This window comes from Tarenaya hassleriana, unplaced genomic scaffold, assembly GCF_000463585.1.
Source record: "Tarenaya hassleriana unplaced genomic scaffold, ASM46358v1 Cleome25, whole genome shotgun sequence".
NCBI lineage: Eukaryota > Viridiplantae > Streptophyta > Magnoliopsida > Brassicales > Cleomaceae > Tarenaya > Tarenaya hassleriana.
Window position 1 is genome coordinate 79,764 of NW_010965775.1, and position 18,805 is coordinate 98,568.

Consider the following 18,805-nt stretch of genomic DNA (forward strand, 5'->3'; position numbering starts at 1 on the left):
TGGATGTCGGGGTTGAAAGAGACAAGAAAGCCACAGTTTTGGGATGAACTTTTACAAGAAGGTGTATGGCTCACTGACGATGTAAGTATTTTGAAAATAGTTTATACTAGTTTGGTTAGTTCGACCATTCATAGTGTGTTTGATTGTTTATTTTTTTTACAACATATCAACGAAGCAATGTTCGAAATCCGTCAACGTGTTCCAAATCTGGCACTTGTCCACAAAAAGTTCTTTCTTTGTGATGTGCAGTGGTTTGAATACTTCAAGTACTGGAAAATATGGCAGAAAGAACTCGGCGGTATTGGACAATACATCAATGGAGATTTACCACTTAGAGGTGGAGGCCGAAAATTGGACCATTACAAAGGTTTCATTAGCGTGCTGAATATTCCGTCATTGACAAATCCTGACATAAGCGTCCATTGGGTGACCATTAAAGTGGACTTCTCCAACACTGTAATTCAAGTGTATGATTGCAACCCGAAGATGAAGGCGGCCACCCTTAAAAGTCATTCATAACTTATGCAGAACTATCCCAGATGTCTTCAAGAGGAGCGACACCGGCCAAATTGATACCTCATGCATGTTTTCCATGGAGGTAGTGTCCGACCTACCTCAGAACGAAATAGGAAATGAATGCGGCATTTACTGCATCAAATATGCGAAGGCACTCTACAAAGGTAAACCAAAATTATTGGGACAAGTGAACGATGAGATGATATATTTTATACGGGAGAAAGTTGCCTGTGATATATTTGCTAATGGCAAGGAAGTCACGATACCTCCAGAAGAACGCCCAAAGTCTTCGTCATGAACCTGTAGAAGAACGCCCAAAGTGTTCGTGAAGAATCTCTATTGTTCTTTGTTCTTGATAATTTCTAAATTGAACCCATGATACTCTTTCTAATCAGTTGTACTTAATCATGTCTACTTTTAGCCTTGAATCTCTACGAATATCTTTTTAATCATATGTATTTAATTGCATCTAAAAGTTTTGGTAAACTTTATGTAGCACTATCACACCCGTCAAACAGTTGCACCGTCACACTTGTCAAACCGTCAAACCGTCGGACTGGTCAAACCGTTTCACCAGTCAGACTGGTCAAACCGTCTCACCTTATTGCAAATTTGACAATTGAAAACGCTAAACGTATTGATAATCACCCCAGTGAACAAGTGTCTTGGCTCGAAACCAATCCTAGATCTCTACATTTGAAACCTTTTCATCTTTGAGACAATGCATGTTCTCCCAAGCACTACACTAAGGGTTTAGTAGAGTTTGTGTAACACATTGACTTAGGGTAAGAAATAGTTTTTTTCTGCATGAGTTACGGTTAACGAAAACTCGTTAAATATGTTATAATAACCTCTATCCACCATATTGAACCATCGAAACTTAATTTAGACCAACGGTTTGTTTTCACAAACCGTCACACCCGTCAAACAGTTACACCGTCAGACCCGTCACACCCGTTTCACTGGTCAAACCGTCCCACCTTATTGAATTTCGCGAATTTGACAATTGAAAACGCTGAACGTATTGATAATCACCCTAGTGAACAAATGTCTTGGCTCGAAACCAATCCTAGATCTCTACATTTGAAACCTTTTCATCTTTGAGACAATGCATGTTCTCTCAAACACAACACTAAGGTTTTAGCAGAGTTTGTGTAACACATTGGCTTAGGGTAAGAAATAGTTTTTTCTGCATGAGTTATGGTTAACGAAAACTCGTTAAATATGTTATAATAACCTCTATCCACCACATTGAACCGTCGAAACTTAATAGACCAACGGTTTGTGAAAACAAACCATCACACCCATCAAACAGTTACACCGTCACACCCGTCAAACAATCAGACTGGCCAAACCGTCTCACCTTATTGAATTTCGTGAATTTGACAATTGAAAACGCTGAACGTATTGATAATCATCCTAGTGAACAAGTGTCTTGGCTCGAAACCAATCCTAGATCTCTACATTTGAAACCTTTTCATCTTTGAGATAATGCATGTTCTCCCAAGCACTACACAAAGGTTTTAGTAGAGTTTGTGTAACACATTGACTTGGGGTAATAAATAGTTTTTTTTCTGCATGAGTTACGGTTAACGAAAACTCGTTAAATATGTTATAATAACCTATATCCACCACATTGAACCATCGAAACTTAATTTAGACCAACGCTTTGTGAAATTATTTTCACAAACCGTCACACCCGTCAAACAGTCAGACTAGTCAAACCGTTACACCAAAGTCTTCATCATATGATTCAAATACAAATTCAGAATGAATGTATTATATAATACAAATACAAATACAAATTCATGACTCATATGTCGGTGATATCGTTGACGTACTAACCGAACCTAACGAATATGACTTTCTTTTTCGAGTCTCACCAGGTCCAGAAAATCGGTTCTGTTTAGGCCTTCCACTCACCCGTTTTTCTTCCACTATAGGCGATAAAACCGTCATTTCTCAACGAACGATGGTAGATTCCTATCACAATAATCAGGAACCGGATACACAGTCTCTTGGTAAGTCATACGCCATGTATCTCGCCTATAGTATTCAGAACATAGATCGTATATCATATCGCCTTTTCCGATCATATGTGTTGCTGCAATTGCATGACTGCAAGGGTACCTATCCACATCAAACATTCTGCAACCGCATGTTCTTTCTCCAAGATTAACCAAGTGTCTTCTACCTTTGTCATCCCTCACCTCAAACTTGTCAGTAACACGATTCAGTTCTTGAACCCTCTCATAACGTTCATGCAACTCTTCAACAAGATGTTTGTATGTCATATCAGTCGGAGGAAAAAGGAATATCACTCCTTTGACATCTTTAACTTTTTCTTCCCATTCATATTCCCCACTCGAATTCACTGTCCACTTGCAACCAGACTTGTAATAAATAATCGCCATTTTTTCATCACCTGCATCCATTATGACTGTATAAAATAAACACAAAATGTGAGGTATATGATGACCAGTTTGACGAGTGTGACCAGTTTGACGAGTATGACCAGTTTGACGAGTTTGCCCAGTTTGACGAGTATGACTAGTTTGACCAGTTTCGTCATTATGACCAGTTAGACGAGTTTGACGACTGATAATTTCGATGAGTTTTACCAGTTTGACATAGTTTAATTAATGTGATCAAATTGACGAATGTGAATCATGATCATGTTAATTTAACTCAATTAAGTCTACAAAATACGACATGCTATTGATATATATGTTTCATTTTACTCATTTATACCATATGGATCGAATATAAACATGAAAACAAAAAAACCCTAAATGTCCAAAATATATAACGAAATTTAAAGAAGAAAACTTACCTATACACGATATCTATGTTTATTGGATGAAATTATTATAGATTTCGCTTGTTTCTCTCAACAAATTTGGTGAGATTTCACACTGTAGAAGAGGAGCTCGAAGAGAGAGAGAGAGAGGGCGTAATACAGACGCGAAAAAACAGAAGAGAGGAGAGAGAGAGAGCAGGAGGAAAGAGAGAGAGGAAAGAGAAAATATAAAAGATAATTATTTTTATTTTATTATATTATATAAATAAATAAAGGGTATTATAGAAAAACTACATTTGTAAGGTTATATCTGATGTTGTCTTTTTTTTTTATGGAGGGTATCACTTGAAGTCCAATGTATCATTTAAGGGTGTTTTTGCAATTGGTCCCGTTCACACGGTTCAAGTTCAGAGATTGCGATATTCGACGAGAGTCGTTTTTTCTCGATTGATAAACAACTTATAGTTATACTGAGCTCTAGTGATTGAGGAACTGATCATGTGGATGTACAACGTGAACCTCGTAGAGGTAAACACATAAGAAAAGAAAAGTCATTTGTTCCATACTTTCATATGTACCTAATAGAAGATACTAATGAGTTAATTGAGGGTGATCCTAAAACATATGTCGAAGCGATGAAATCGCATGGCGTCGTCTTCTAGAAAGAAGTGATACATAAGATGGATTTCATCATGAGTAACCACACTTTGATTTTAGTATATCATCTTCCATGTTATAAATCTATAGGTTGCAGATGTATCTTTAAAAAGAAGATGAGAGTGGATGGAACTATAGATAAGTTCAATCATCGTCTAATAGCTCAAGGTTTTTGACAAAAACAAGATATTGATTTCTTTGATATGAATGCACCGATAAATAGAATGGTTAGATAAGATTATTGATTACACTTACTACGATTAATAATCTTATGATTCACCAAATGGATATTAAGACGACATTCCTAAAAGGTGATTTAGAAGAAGAGGTGTATATGAAGCAACAAAATGTTTTGTTCTATCGGGATAAGAGTATAAAGTGTGCAAGTTAGTCAAATCGTTGTATGGATTGAAACAATCACCCAAGCAATGGAATCAAAAGTTTGATGAGGTTGTTTTGGCTAACGGATTCCATTTGAATCAATTAGATAAGTGTTTATATAACAGATTTAAGGATAAAGATCATGAAATAATTATATGCTTATACGTGGATGACATGTTTATATTCGAGACTGAATTAGAACAAATCAATAAAACTGAAAACTTCTTGTCATCAAAGTTTTCGATGAAAGACTTAGAAGAAGTTGATGTTATCCTAGGTATTAGAATAATGAGAGATCATGGTACAATAACACTATTTCAATCGCACTATATTGAGAAAGTGTTAAAACGTTTTGATTTCTATGATAATTCTCCAGTTTCTATATCGTTATAGCGCTAAACTTGTAGCAAACAGTGCGAAACCAGTGTCTAAACTTGAGTGTGCTAGTATCATTAAATGCCTGATGTATGCTATGACTAGCACTCGACACGACATAACATATGGTGTAGACAAGTTGAGTAGATACACTACTAACCTAAGCATACATCATTGACAAACAGTATAGAGAATACTTCGATACTTGTAAAAGACCATAAATTATGATTTGCGCAACACGGGCCAACATTCGATGTAGAAAGATACACGAATGTGAGTTGGAACTCTATTAAAGAGGATCATGCCTCTATGAGTGGTTGGCTATATCTATCAGGTGGAGTTGAAATGCAGGGCTTGCAAGAAATAGACTTGCGTTTTGGATTTGACGATAACATCAAAATTCATTGCATTTGCTTCTACGAAAAAAAAAAGAATGATTAATGAATTTAGTATTTGAAATACCATTACGTTCTAAATCAGTATCATCTATTGCAATTCATTGCGATATTGAAGCAACGTTGGTTAAGATATATAGTTATGAATATAACAGGAAGTCTAGACATTTTTGTTTTATAGTAGACCATCCAAGTATGATTGCTTTTATATTAGACCATCAGAATATAAAACTAAAGTTTACTACAAGTGACAGTTAAAGATAACTGGTAATAATAGAGCTTAGACAATTCGAAAATGTTCCAAAGGTCAGTGTAACAGCTTCTTCCTATTTCAATTATTTTTAAATATCTAGATTTTTTATATTTTGTAAAAGAAGAAAATCAATTAAACAAGCGTTATTTTATAATGTTAAAATCAAATTAAATTTAAATGGTAAAAACCAAATGAATATCTTAGATTTATTTTGGTGCACAAAGATTTTGTTGAGCGGGGGTCTAAGGAAAGGTCCCACCACAAGGATATACTGTAGGGCAAACCTTACATTCCAAAATATTTCTACAATAGACTTCCAAGATTCAACGACAATATGTTAACCGATGCACCAAATGCTTATGTTTAATCGATTAAATTATCCAAATTTGAATTACCATCTCTAATTTTTGCATTTGATTTCGGATTAATATTGATGTTGTTCTTTTCTACACAATTGATAGACTCCAAAATTTAAAACCTAATCCTCTCGAGCCGTATGTGTTCTATTTTAGAGTGGTGAGTATGAGAATCGTTCAACAAGAGTTCAGGATAATGGCCTAAAATTGTATTCATGCTTTTATCCATGGAACAATAACGTGAATCTTTAGATGAAAAGAATTCCTGAGCTCAAACGATTGTAAAAGTCTCTCGATTAGATTATCTTTGGTGGATATCCTCATCACCTAATGTGATGTTTTAATCATTCAGTATAGACATCAAAGTAATCCGACATAAAACATTTAGGGTTAAAAAAAAAACTTGATCTAGTTATAATATTCAGGGTTTTAAAAAAAATATAGGTATTACAACGTTAATGTCTTGGAAAAGTGTGCATATTTGGTAGTGGTAATAGGACTAATCCTTATGTTTTGGGTGAAAAGGGAGTGCTGTTTTCGGCAATGGTTATAGACAGACAAACATTACTACAGAAGAAAACTCACAAAGCCTCTTTCACATGTTCGGGTTTATATAGTTTAATCCCATGTTTGCCAAAAAAAAAAAAAGCGTAAACATCATGAACTTACTTGGTGATAATGAGGTCACTATCTAAGAGTAGTAACTTCTTGGTGGATTTGACAAACATGTTGTCGGTGGGGAGACAAACGTTGGCAGTTTCGAGAAGTCTCGAGCATATCTGCAAGACTTTTTCGTTAATCTGCATATAAAAGGGACAGAGAAGTGCACGGTCATCAGGAAGGATTTCTAGAATGGTGATTAAGAAATCGAGTGAAGAAATTTTACTTTCAGAGCTGAAACAATGCAATTGCAAGCTTCGAGCGCCATGTTACCACGAACAATCTGCAGTGATATTCAATGACAGAGCACGTCATCTTTGTGAGATTCGATCAGAAAAGGAAACTACAAAAATCGGAAATTTGTTCGAGTTTTCGAGTATTATGTACCTCTGAAGACTCTTGCTCAATAGTGTGTACAATTTTATCGAGAACAAGTTGAGTTGTGGATAGAAGTTCGGGCTTGTAAGATGAGTCACCAAAGAAGAGCAAATCATTTCCTATTATCTGTAGAAAATTAGTGAACTATATATAAGATCTGATCTATTAATAGCAAATTCATTGGTCGTATCTCAATTTAAGATTCCAAACCGAAGTACAGTAGGTAGAATCAAAGGCACTGACTACAAAAAGGACCAATTTTCTGGTCACCCTTTCGTCCCTTCTGAGACATATATAATGTGACGAACATATGTTCTTGGAAAAAATAGCATTTAAAAGAGGAATGAGTACCTCCGGATTGGCAACATTGTAAGGAAGTTTATCCTGAGAAAGTGCCGATGACAGTGAAATTATTGCACAGAATATCCTTATCTTCAATCTTGGTGTCGCCCTACAAATATCTTGAGATGTCAGATGAAGCACAAAGGCATGAAAATACCATAAACGTGGAGGATAGGAACTAAACATCACTACAAGTAAATGTACATATTTCAATTTGTATGTCATATCGTCTATATTGATAAAAGTAAAGAAAATTGCGAAATTCATACCATGACCTCGAGCAAGTAACAGAAAATATGCTCTTGGGGATCTCCATCACTCCTTTCTCAGGATTACCTTTGCAAATTGAAGAGAAGAAAAAACTCAGCTAAAACTTTCTAGAAACAAATAGAGAAAAGAAAGCAATGCTCTGGTAATATTATGATGTTTTTGGAGACTTAAGGAAACACTATCAAAGAGATTTCAGATTTCACTCACCTGGGACCATAATCAAGAGGCCGCAGAATTTGCATAGAGTAGAGGCCACGCTATCCATATCAATTGATCTCGAACCTACAGCACAAACTCTCATAGTAATTTTACCATAAAAAGATAAGAAATAACATATAGCGTATAGTAAAATCCATCCCCCTAGAGAGCAGTAGGACATAAAGGGCTCAAAGGAATAAGCCCAATAAATAAAGAACTGAAGATAAAGAAGGGTCAGCAATTGATGATAAGCTGGAGCAGTTCATTCATATAAGAAACAATGATATCATCTATGCTAGAAACAACACCATGAGTTCATGCACGTGCCCTTTATGTATCTCAAAATTGTCAATTAGTTACATGATGAATAGAAGTACAGCTATGATCCTACTCCTCGCAATTTCACTTGTTTTGTTGAATCGTATATCAAGAGCTTGAAGTTCAGAATTTAATAGTAATGAACTCACCATCGATCAGAGCTACATCCTCCAAATACTCAACAGCTGACTCAATCAGTCCATCCAAATGAGAAATTAAACCACCTAAAAGTGCAACCTTCAGAACAAGGATTTCAGTACAAATAGGAAGTTAAATTTTAGTTAAAAAAAAGTGAAGACGTCACCTCAGCAGTTTCAAGATAGAGATTCAATTGCTTAGTGGGAGATGAAACGGATGGGATGGTCACTTCGCTGAAGGCTATGCAAGATTTGACAAAATTATAATGCTTCCTTCCAGCCTTCAAAGCCTTAGTTGCCAAGGTGTTGCTCGAACGGACAAGTGTTTCCTGGAAACATTAATGGTTTTAAAAATCAAAGGTTAAGACAAAAGTGATAAAAGTTCAAAAGCATTTGCTAGTGCCAAAGGCAACCACAATTAAGTGGAATACACTAAACACGTCCAGATTCCCCCTCTCCATGTTTCTTCTCTACAGATATAATACTCTATATGCCTCTCCTCTCATTTTGTGCTTCCACTTTCACTAAACAGATTTAATGGGTCCTACCAGATAAACATATTCCTACATTTTGCTGTAACTATTTTGGACATTACACTATATTAATATTATTCTGCATATTCTTGCATGTCTCCACCTCTATCTTAAACTAACCAGATGCAGAGAAAAAGATAAGCGTGTTCCTGATACCGGGCCTTATTGCGTTAGTGAGGATGGGCAATCAACAACAACAACATCAGCTAAATCTCAAGTTCGTTGAAAAAAAAAGAGAACAGATTCTCTATTTTTATACCACACATCTAATTTTGATACCAAGAAATCAAATGATTTCTTTTTTTTTCTAGACCTAGGCTTAATTGGGAACGTGTCATTAGGAATGATTTGGAATTGTTGCAAATTCTGAGAGAGCTAATTCAATACCAAAACGAGTGGAAACGAAGAATTCATGCGGACACCACTAAATAAACTTGGGATTAAGGCGATGTGGACGTTGATGTAGAAATAAAAATCGTTTTTGTTTTGATCCGATCGAAATAGGACCAGTCAACTGTTGCATCTCAACGCATTTCGGGGAGAACAAGCTAGCTTTGGGTTCAAGTGGCATTTCACCCCTAACCATCATTCGTTGATTTTTCAACATCAGTCGGTTCGGACCTCCACTTAGTTTCACCGGATGATCGAACGCATAATTCTTTATTTCCACTGGGTTAAATCTTTCGAGATTTGCAACAAATTCAAATCATTGTTAACGATTAGTTCTCAAGTGAGTCTAGATCTACTTCTTCCTCTCCTCCTCACACTCTTTTCTGTTTATCTACTTTTCTAACAAGAGTGTCTAAGTAAACATGAGTAATCAAATGAAATAAAGCGGCTCGATAAGACCCTATTATACCTAGAGCTACAACAACAACAACAACATCGCCTCATTCCCAAGTTCATTTGGGGTTGGCCGCATGAATCCTTCTTCTCCACTCAATTCGATCTCGGGTTAACTCTTTCGGAATCTCCAACACTTCCAAATTGTTTCTAATGACACACTCCCAAGTAAGTCTAGGTCTACCTCTTCCTTTCCTTCTCACCCCTATACCTGTACTCTCTACTTTTCTAACCGGCACATCTATCGGCCTATGTTGTACATATCCAAACTATCTTAAACGCCCCTCCTGTACCTTCTCTTCGATACCTATTACTCCTATTTTCTTTCTAATAATCTTATTTCTAATTCTATCCATTCTTGTGTGTCCGCACATCCATCTCAGCATCCTCATCTCGACCACACTCATTTTAGACATATATTGTCCTTTCGCCTCCCAACATTCGCTATCATACAATAATGCGGATCTTATGGCGGTACGGTAGAATTTTCCTTTCAACCGTAGGGGGACCTTACGATCACAAAGAACCCCGTGGCTTGTCTCCATTTCATCCATCCCGCTTTTATTCTATGAGTAATATCTTCGTCGCTAAGGGACACTTATAATAATTCGATAAGACATATACCTAGAGCTAACATCATATAATATAACCCAATTGACACATTGTAGAATAGGCTAAACCTCTTTTAATATGTTTGAGCAAGAGCTGAAGTGGCTCCTAAGAGTACTGTTATAGATATTATATACAATATAGAAAGGATGACTATGAAAAGAAGAAGGCCTATGTTTTACATGTTCAAATCATTTTGAGTGTCCCTCCCATAATTTTGCTAGAACTTTAAAATCAATGATTGCACAAGGGAAGACTCCATGCAAATTGTAATTACCCACCGTTATAAGCTGCTTACAAGACATAAAAAGGCAGGCAAGACTTGAACAGACAAGATCCTCTACACACAAATATATATATATAGCAGAACTATCACTGACATACTAGAAAAGCAACAAGTTACGCTGACCTTATGTTCATTTATGCCACTAAAAGCCCCACGGCACTCAGCCAAAAATGTCAGATGGCGTTCCATCTCTGATCCAAAATCAACCTTAAAGCAAAGCATGGCAATCAATAAACTTGATACAAGAGAAGATATGTATATCGGATACTTGATGATGTAATGGGAAACTTGGCTACCATCTCAATGAAACGAGAAATCAACTGTGATTGTCGTTGGTTGTCATCGTTCTTTATGTTGAAATCTGTAGCATCATAAAGAGACTGCGAAACATCAAAAAGTAACTGCACTGTTGCTGCATCACGTATGCGACCATTCCGGAGATGAAACGGATGGGATGGTCACTTCGCTGAAATCACATATATGCAATTTTACATGGAAAAAAAAAAGAAGAAATTCACAGAGCAAAACATAAGCGATCACAACTAATATATATCCTGCCAAAATAACATTTCAAAGATGTAACAACTATACAGTTCCCAACACTGACAACTAAAAAACATGAAGCCATATTGCATTCCATTAATTAAGAATTTCTAGAGCAATGCATGCTGGAACCAATAAATCATTCAGAGAAAAAGTAGCCCAGCTAGATTACCACCAGAAGTTAAACAGGTAAACTTGTTGGAAGATGTAACATGAAAAGTCAAGACTTATTCATGCATATTCCAGTTTTAGAAGGACGATAACAGGGTTACAAGATTGTTTGACTTAGTACCACCATAATTGTTTCAATGAACATAAAAGGCAAGATCCATCTTTAACTAGAAAATTCAAAACAAAACCGACCAAAAGCAGCAATGAACCCAAACAGCAGGACTACAACCCTATGAGATATCTATGCAATTAATCAGATCCAAATTTTGCAAGATGCCCTTTAACCTCGATCAACCAATCACTGGCTTACAATAGTCTAATATGCCTAATCCAGAATAAATATATGAGTTTGAGGACTCATTTACTGAGTTGTGATGATTGAGTATCGAGCAGACTTACCTAGTTCCCATCTCAAGAAGATGCATGTTTACAGTGCTCCTTGAAGTCCCATACATCAGATCCAATATCTCAATGAAACGATTCTACAAGGTAGTCAGAGAAGAGAAAAACAGCAGTTAGATTAAACCATTTGAAAACAATAGATCTATTGGATGCAGCATGTTGTCTCCCAAAAGCCTGCAAGTCTTTGAAATGAAAGCAAAAAGTAAAAAGTATTACCAGAGAAAGTGCTTCCTGCAAGTCTTTGAAATGAGAGAGGAGTTTCACGAAAATAGATTGCAAGCTTGTTTGTTCGTCCTCAGACACACACTTATTGCGAGCTAGTATTACAATATCATCCAAGACACTATGCAGATGATTTTCCTGTCAGAGAATACCAGGGATAGACAAAGAAAGTATCTAGAATAATGAAATCATAAAAATCTTGAGTGACTACCACAAAGGACTCCAAGAGGCACTTAGGAATCACCATTTTGTGCTGCAACATGAGATCCACATATGCATCTACAACTTCTAGGTAGTCGTTCAAAGTCTCATTCTGGGAAACAGCCTGTTCAAAAAATCATATACCCATTAGATGTCAGCCTATGATCTATATAAAGTTATAAACAAACATCTATTGCATCACTTGATCAAATGCAAAATGTAAAAACAACGAAAGTTAGATTATTAGATTTCTGATGAAGATAAACAAAAGATAAAAGAAATTCAAACACAATGTTTCCTGCCTCGTTTGCTTCATCAACAACAACAAGAACAACATCGCCTTGATCCCAAGTTTATTTGGGGGCCGCATGAATTCTTCGTTTCCACTCATTTCAATTTTGGGTTAAATCATCTGAAATTTACAACACCTTCAAGTCGTTGCTTCATCAACACAATAAAGAAATTTAAACACTATGTTTCGTGGGAAGTTTGCTTCATCAACACAATAATTCTGTCAAATGGTAATGAAAATCCTGTATCTAGTGAAACAGCAGATGCCACCATCCAGAAAATAAAAATACCGAAGAAGTCTAAATCTACCTCACCTAGTATAGTTGAGGGCAAAAGTTTCTAGCTTTTGGTGAAAAATTATTTGTGCATATAGATACATTTAATGTAAAAAACCAGCATTCAGGAAGTAATACGATGCATTATATAGTATACATGGTACACACATGTATAACGGTACAAGAACATTGAGATCCAAAGATTAAAAAATATATTCGTCGCAACAAAACCCAACAACCATCCAAAAGAAATAGAAAATCTGCAAGAACCTGAATAACTTCGCTGATGACTGAACTGAGAGTACCCACGTGAGATCTTTCTTCAGCCAACCTCAATCCAAGTAACCTGTAATTCAAACTCTGCTCCACCAAAATGGCAACAACCCAACAGCAGGTATTAGAAAGGGTGAACTAAAACATTGATTATATATGAAAATCAGGAAACAACCACGGGATAGACTGTTCTTTTCAGTACCTGACTGAAGGAACAATCATTGCTGCGTTTTATCATATGAAGGATCTTCATCGCTTGTGAATTAACTAAATCAGATGGAAGTTCCTTGAGTAAATGATGAAGCAAAATCGATACATGTGGAAAGATGTAGGACGACTCAATTTGGTCCCTTTCAAATGAAAGGTCCTCAAGCATGTTCACGACATAATTTTCCTGAATAAAACCAGACCGACTTTTGTTGAGGAGATAACGTCACATACTTATTAAGGAACAATCACTTGCACAGAGAAGGAGAAGGAGAAGGAGAAGGAGAAATCAATAAGTAACATTTATTAACCTGGCGTGCATTTACCAACAGACATCTCATAATATACTCAACCGCTGGTTCCATCAAATGAAAGAGCTTTTTTTTGTCATCTGTAATATGCGAAGACTTCGTTTCCTTGTCCGATAAAATAGGCATCATGACAGCTTCAATATCCCTAATGCATTTAATAAGATATCCTGTAACATCAAGGCCAAGCTTGTGATGTTGAAGATCTTCCATGGCTCAAATAAGAAAATATCACTTCACAGAAATCTAAACTGTTATGTTGAAACGGTGAACCGCTAACTTCAACTCTCTAAACTAAATTGGAGATGCATGACCCGATGTGATTGATTCATCATCAGACTAAAAGCCTAAAGTTAGTAAATGCTTCATCTAAAGCTATTCAATCACGACCAGGCTAGCAATTCTGAGCTCTTGATTTCACGTATTTAAAAGGAACTAGAATGTTCCCATGCTAAACCCAAGTTGGGCAACCCTCCCCTGCCATCTCTTGAAGTTAGATCGTCCAAAATTTGCAACAATTTCAAGTCATTTCAAATGTTATCTCTTCTATATGTTCTCCATTTTTCTAACCGTAGCATCTATCAATCCACGTTGAACATATCCAAACGGACCAAACCTTGGTTGTAAAAAGTACGAGGCGCATTGAGGCGGTAAAAGTTCCTAAACTCCGAGGCGTGACATGAGGCGCGAGCCAAGGCACACGCCTCTCGTAGATAAGGCGTATTTTTAAATAAAAGAATTTATAGTGTTCACGGTTTGATTTTCAACAGAATTAATATTTAATTGTTTAAAACTAATTATATATTAATTCAACATAACTATAAATTGAATAAAAATAAACAAAGGAAAATTTCAAAATTATATAGATAAATTTAATATTATTGTTATAATCTAAATTTTTTCATAATATAAACAAATTTTTTTTAAAAAAAAATAGGGTAATAAATAAATATTATTTGTTTTGATAAACAAATTAATAATTTTTTTTATAAAAAACAAAAATACTAGTTTTAAATTTTAATTTTTAAACTATATATAAATTTAGTTTTATATAATTTTTAATGAGAAACACTTAAAATTATTTTGATAAATTAATTAATTTTTAAAAAAATTATTATTAATATTACATATGATTAATTTTATTACTTTTTAGTTGATAATAAAATAATTAATTATATTTAAAATCTTATATGTAAATTAATTAAATAAATCGATAGAAATTCCCGTCGAAATGAATCATTTCATTTTCACCTTTATCAAAGGTAATTAAATATGTTTTTCTACCCACCCACCTGCCGACGTGCTTCTCATCCTCTCTCTCTCTCTCATTCACCCACTTTCTCTTTTTCTTTTCTCTTCGTCTTCTACAGTTCTACTTAGACCAACGTTTGTTGAAACACCGGTTAAATGGTTGGTGTAATTCATCCATGACTAATATGAAGAGATATAAGTTTAAATCGGCCCTTGATACAACCCTATCGAGATGGAAAAATCTCGAGTATCACCTTCTACTGTTCGCACACTAGTGGTCGCCCACTAGTGGTCGCCCGTTCACACATAGCCGCCTTCAATACTTATAAATATACAACACTTGGCAAAACAAGAAACATAAGGGTACCTGAATTGCACGAAATCAACTTCTGCATGCGATGCACCATATAGAGGCGACAATACGAAGATGCCAGGGGATTTGCTACACCTCTCACCATCATAAGTAAACGATCCAGAACTTCTATTGGTTGATCAATAAGGAATTGCCAACAAGGTAATATTGCAAGCTCTAAATAACTGTAGAAAGAAAAACAAAGGCAAAAAAACCAGGAGACATGAGAAGGGTGGAGATGGAATTAAGGAGAAAGATGTAAAACAAAAATGTTAATATTTTACATGCGAGGGAGAAGTTCTCTTAGAGAACCAATTTTGCAAAACCAGTTATAGCAAGTCTCCTTTGCTTCAGAGCAGATATCACTTGCTCGGAAACTATCTGTCGTCAGCAAATATTCGAAGAAAAAATTATCAATAATCATATTCATGAATATCTACATAATATTGTTTACTCCAAGGTATATTACATGATAACAATAAGTAAAATTTCCTGATAACAAGAAACACAGGATTAGAAAATAGATGCATACTTGGTAAGAAGCAGATCACTGTACCATCTTCGGCAATTTCAGCTTTGTGCTTGATCCGTTCCCACACCATATCTCCAAGCATATCTAACACCTCAGTTACAACGACGAAGACGGTTGGATAAAACAGTAAAACCGTTGTGTCCGTCAGAAGTTTTGCCACCTGCACAACAGAATACATGGTAATATTATCGCATTACAATAATCTACCTGCGTACAAAATTCACTGGAACCGGAACTTAAAATTCATATCTGATATAGTTTTCGTCTACTAAAGAAAATGCATCTATCACAGAAATATTGAAGCAAAACTAGAATCAAATGTGAAAAAGGTTGTTGAGAGCATAAAGATAGGTTGTGGAAAAGGTTGTTGAGAGCATAAATGTTATAGGTTGGAAAGCTGAAGCTAGGGGGCGAATTCTAACAACCCATCTGGCCAAGAAGATGGCACCTTAATGATAGAGAAACAGGAAACACAATTATATCCAGAAATTCTTCACGTTGTTTATCTCTCAAGGACAGAACTTGAAGTACAATAGTTTTGATGACTTAGGAAGCTAACTGGCTAACCTGTATTGATAACCTCAAAGATGTCACACGATCTTCATTATGCCAAGCCAGGGTTATGCCATCTCTTAGTTCATATACCTTGGCTAGATATTCCTGTGGACTGATCGTTTTTGCAGCCTCCTCTGGAGATATATGTTCACCGTATGTTTCCCCCAAATGTGGAAGTGTCGTAGGTTTTGCAACCACTGAGGATTGCACAAAACAGAAATAACAGGCTTCAAGAGATTCATCCACGACTTCAAAATCCGAAATAAAATTTGTTACGGGAAAATGTTATTACTAAGCACAGGCAAGATACCTTTGGCACCTTTCATAATTGCATTAGATATCTGTAAAAAATGAGTAAACACACTAAGCTCAACGATCAGAATCCAATTAACAACCACAAAATTGTTTCATATAACTGTAGCTTGTAAAAGGCTCTAAAACATTATGGAAAAATATACTTAACCGGAGAAAGAGAAATCACTCTGGAGACGGGGAACCTCTGCATCAAGATTCTTTTAAAAGATGTCCATTCCTTTATCAGATCTTGGCTTGGAGTTACACTTGAAATAGAAGTATCTTGCACATCTTCTACTGTTACAGCACCCACATCTGGTCCCCTCAACGGGTCAAAGAAGTGAATATCACAGCCTCCTGCAGTCTTAGCCTACAAATTTTAAAGGCTAGGTAATCAAGCCCTATATATAAAAATGTTTCCATTCACCTCAAGGATGGTCAAGAACAATCCCTTTATTCTTTCGTAAACACAAACTGACAAGAACTATAAAATCAGGGGAGACAAGAAAAAGTTCTCATTTTTCTACACCAATACCTGAAAAATTAAATACAGTGGATGAGCATAGAACCTTTGTATCTTCAAGAACATAAACATCTATATACGTATACCTATGAATAAATATGGATGTTTAGCATATGTATCCCAGGTGTTTGTGTGAAGTGAGAGCTTACTCAGGGTCCGATGGCACAAGCTAGAAACTTATTTAAACATAAGCTAGATGTTTGTTCGGGGTAGAAATTTCACTAAACCAGTAGAAGAGCTGATTTTCAAACACAAGATTTATCCCAACCATAGTGGCAAAACTTATACGCTAAAAATCAATGGCAAATTGGCAATATAATAAGTAAATTGAATGTCAAGAGTTCAACTTTACTAAAGAGATCATTAACAGCACAATGACAAAAACATATACAATCATAATCCAATTTCAGTAAATCCCTTGCATTCCATATCCATCAGCTCTAAACAATAGATGAGAGAATATCTTGTGTGGTTCGGTAACAGAGAACAATAATGAAAATGATTACAATACAAAACCTCCAGATTTAGGGCTATAGCCATAACCAAACACACAGAAAAAATAATTTTGCCTACAGATTACCGAAAATCGCCAAATTTAACCTTTTCTTTTTTGCAGTTCTTCGAGACAAACTTCAAAGAAATCCAAACAAGTTGACAGAGAAACAAACATTGCACATAAAGCCTTCAAATTCACCAGCTATATTCATCCCAAACAGGAAAATATCACTGATTTCAACTTTCGATCAAAGTAAACCCCAAAATTCGAGCCTTCTTACTCTTTAATTTCCAAAAAGAAATCACGGAAATTTAATCGATTTGAGTTTGAAAAAGCGTAACGCAGACCTGTTGCTGTGATGCAGATGAAGAGGAAAGAGGGTGCTTCTCAGTCCTTGAACGAGGAAGCGTGTGAGACTCACTCTCGGCTCTATAGTCGCGATATCTGAATTTCAACGCCATGGTTATGCGATTCCTGTTTTCCCGTCTTTAGATCTGTATATTTATTATCAATCGTACTCCTCCTCGTTCGAGAGCCATCCCATGACTCTCTCTCTCTGATCGACTCACTATCAACTGTGGATATTACAAAAATACCGACAAGGCTGCACGTTTTTAGGGCACTTAGCTTAATACAAGGTTGGGGTTTTCTCGCTAACGCTAGTAGCTTCGGCCCACCCATTAACCCCACAAACAAGGGTGGACGGACTACACCTGGCCCAACACGCCAGACAGATATGTACCACGCATCCTTTCAAAAAAAAAATTGAAAAAGGCTTAAAAACACATTGGCCCTTAAATTTTTTAAGACACGTGTCAAGATTAAAATGAAAAAAACAAAAAAAGAAAAATTTATGACAGTTTTAAAATTAAAAAAAAAACAAAAATATAAAAAATTAGACAACAAATACAATACGATTTCTCTGGCGATTTTTGTTACGATTTCTTCTTACAATTTCGTTCTCACTTCATAATAGTAGACTCTATATACCACGTTGAACCCTCGGAATTTAATTTAGACCATCATTTGACCAGTTTGACTCGTCGCACCGTCAAACTCGTCAGATTTGTCAAACACGTCAAACTCGTCACACCCTCATGAATTTCATGAATCACAACTCTCTAAATTTAGTACCTTATTTTATTTTACAATGCATGTTTGTGACACCCGTATCCCGATTCCCGTAACAGAATGTGACACATGGACTAAAATCAATAAAATAACACTAAATTAAAAATACGAGAATTTTAAAACTTTTAATTTGTAAATACGCAGTGGAATTAAACAATGATAAAATCTCAAAACAATGCATGCCCGAATTAACAAGAGTACGAACGTACAAACGTAGGAACTGTGTTCCATAATTCAAAACATATGAAAAAGGAAACTCCGTACATGATGTTGTTGTTGGTTTAGTGCTCTATGATGTACTGTTATGCGAGCTTTACTTAGATACATTTGATGTATTGACACTTTCTATAGTTTATGGATGAGTGTTTGATTCATTACGTATTGTGCATGCTTTAACATGTTATGAAATCCATGTATTGTTATGAACAATACTAAACTCCCTAGTCATATATCATTGTGAGAATAATGATA

At 35.7% G+C, this 18,805-nt stretch overlaps 1 protein-coding gene across 1 annotated transcript; it reads right to left on the reverse strand.

Annotated features, from left to right (window-relative positions):
- Positions 1–562: 562 nt before the first annotated feature.
- LOC104816145 (UPF0505 protein) lies at positions 563–17,799 on the reverse strand. The gene is made up of 25 exons (XM_019202852.1): positions 17,551–17,799; positions 16,354–16,554; positions 16,201–16,231; positions 15,903–16,087; positions 15,360–15,495; positions 15,088–15,184; positions 14,819–14,988; positions 13,204–13,370; positions 12,888–13,079; positions 12,683–12,772; positions 11,890–11,970; positions 11,640–11,783; positions 11,420–11,503; positions 10,604–10,741; positions 10,431–10,514; positions 8,204–8,365; positions 8,049–8,136; positions 7,591–7,665; positions 7,383–7,449; positions 7,123–7,222; positions 6,781–6,897; positions 6,620–6,676; positions 6,403–6,533; positions 783–816; positions 563–610 (listed from the first exon to the last, which is right to left on the reverse strand). Exons 1-25 carry the CDS (start codon positions 17,662–17,664, stop codon positions 578–580), a joined length of 2,778 nt encoding a protein of 925 aa, XP_019058397.1. The 5' UTR covers positions 17,665–17,799; the 3' UTR covers positions 563–577.
- Between the last annotated feature and the right edge of the window lie 1,006 nt (positions 17,800–18,805).

Excerpts from the sequence above, each read along its gene's own strand:
- LOC104816145 (XM_019202852.1), bottom strand. The coding sequence starts at position 17,664 with ATGGCGTTGAAATTCAGATATCGCGACTATAGAGCCGAGAGTGAGTCT. Across the intron at positions 11,784-11,889 it reads TCATGTTGCAGCACAAAATG|GAAAATCATCTGCATAGTGT; the intron begins GTGATTCCTAAG and ends ATTCTCTGACAG. Across the intron at positions 10,742-11,419 it reads TTCTTGAGATGGGAACTAGG|AATGGTCGCATACGTGATGC; the intron begins TAAGTCTGCTCG and ends TTTCATCTCCGG.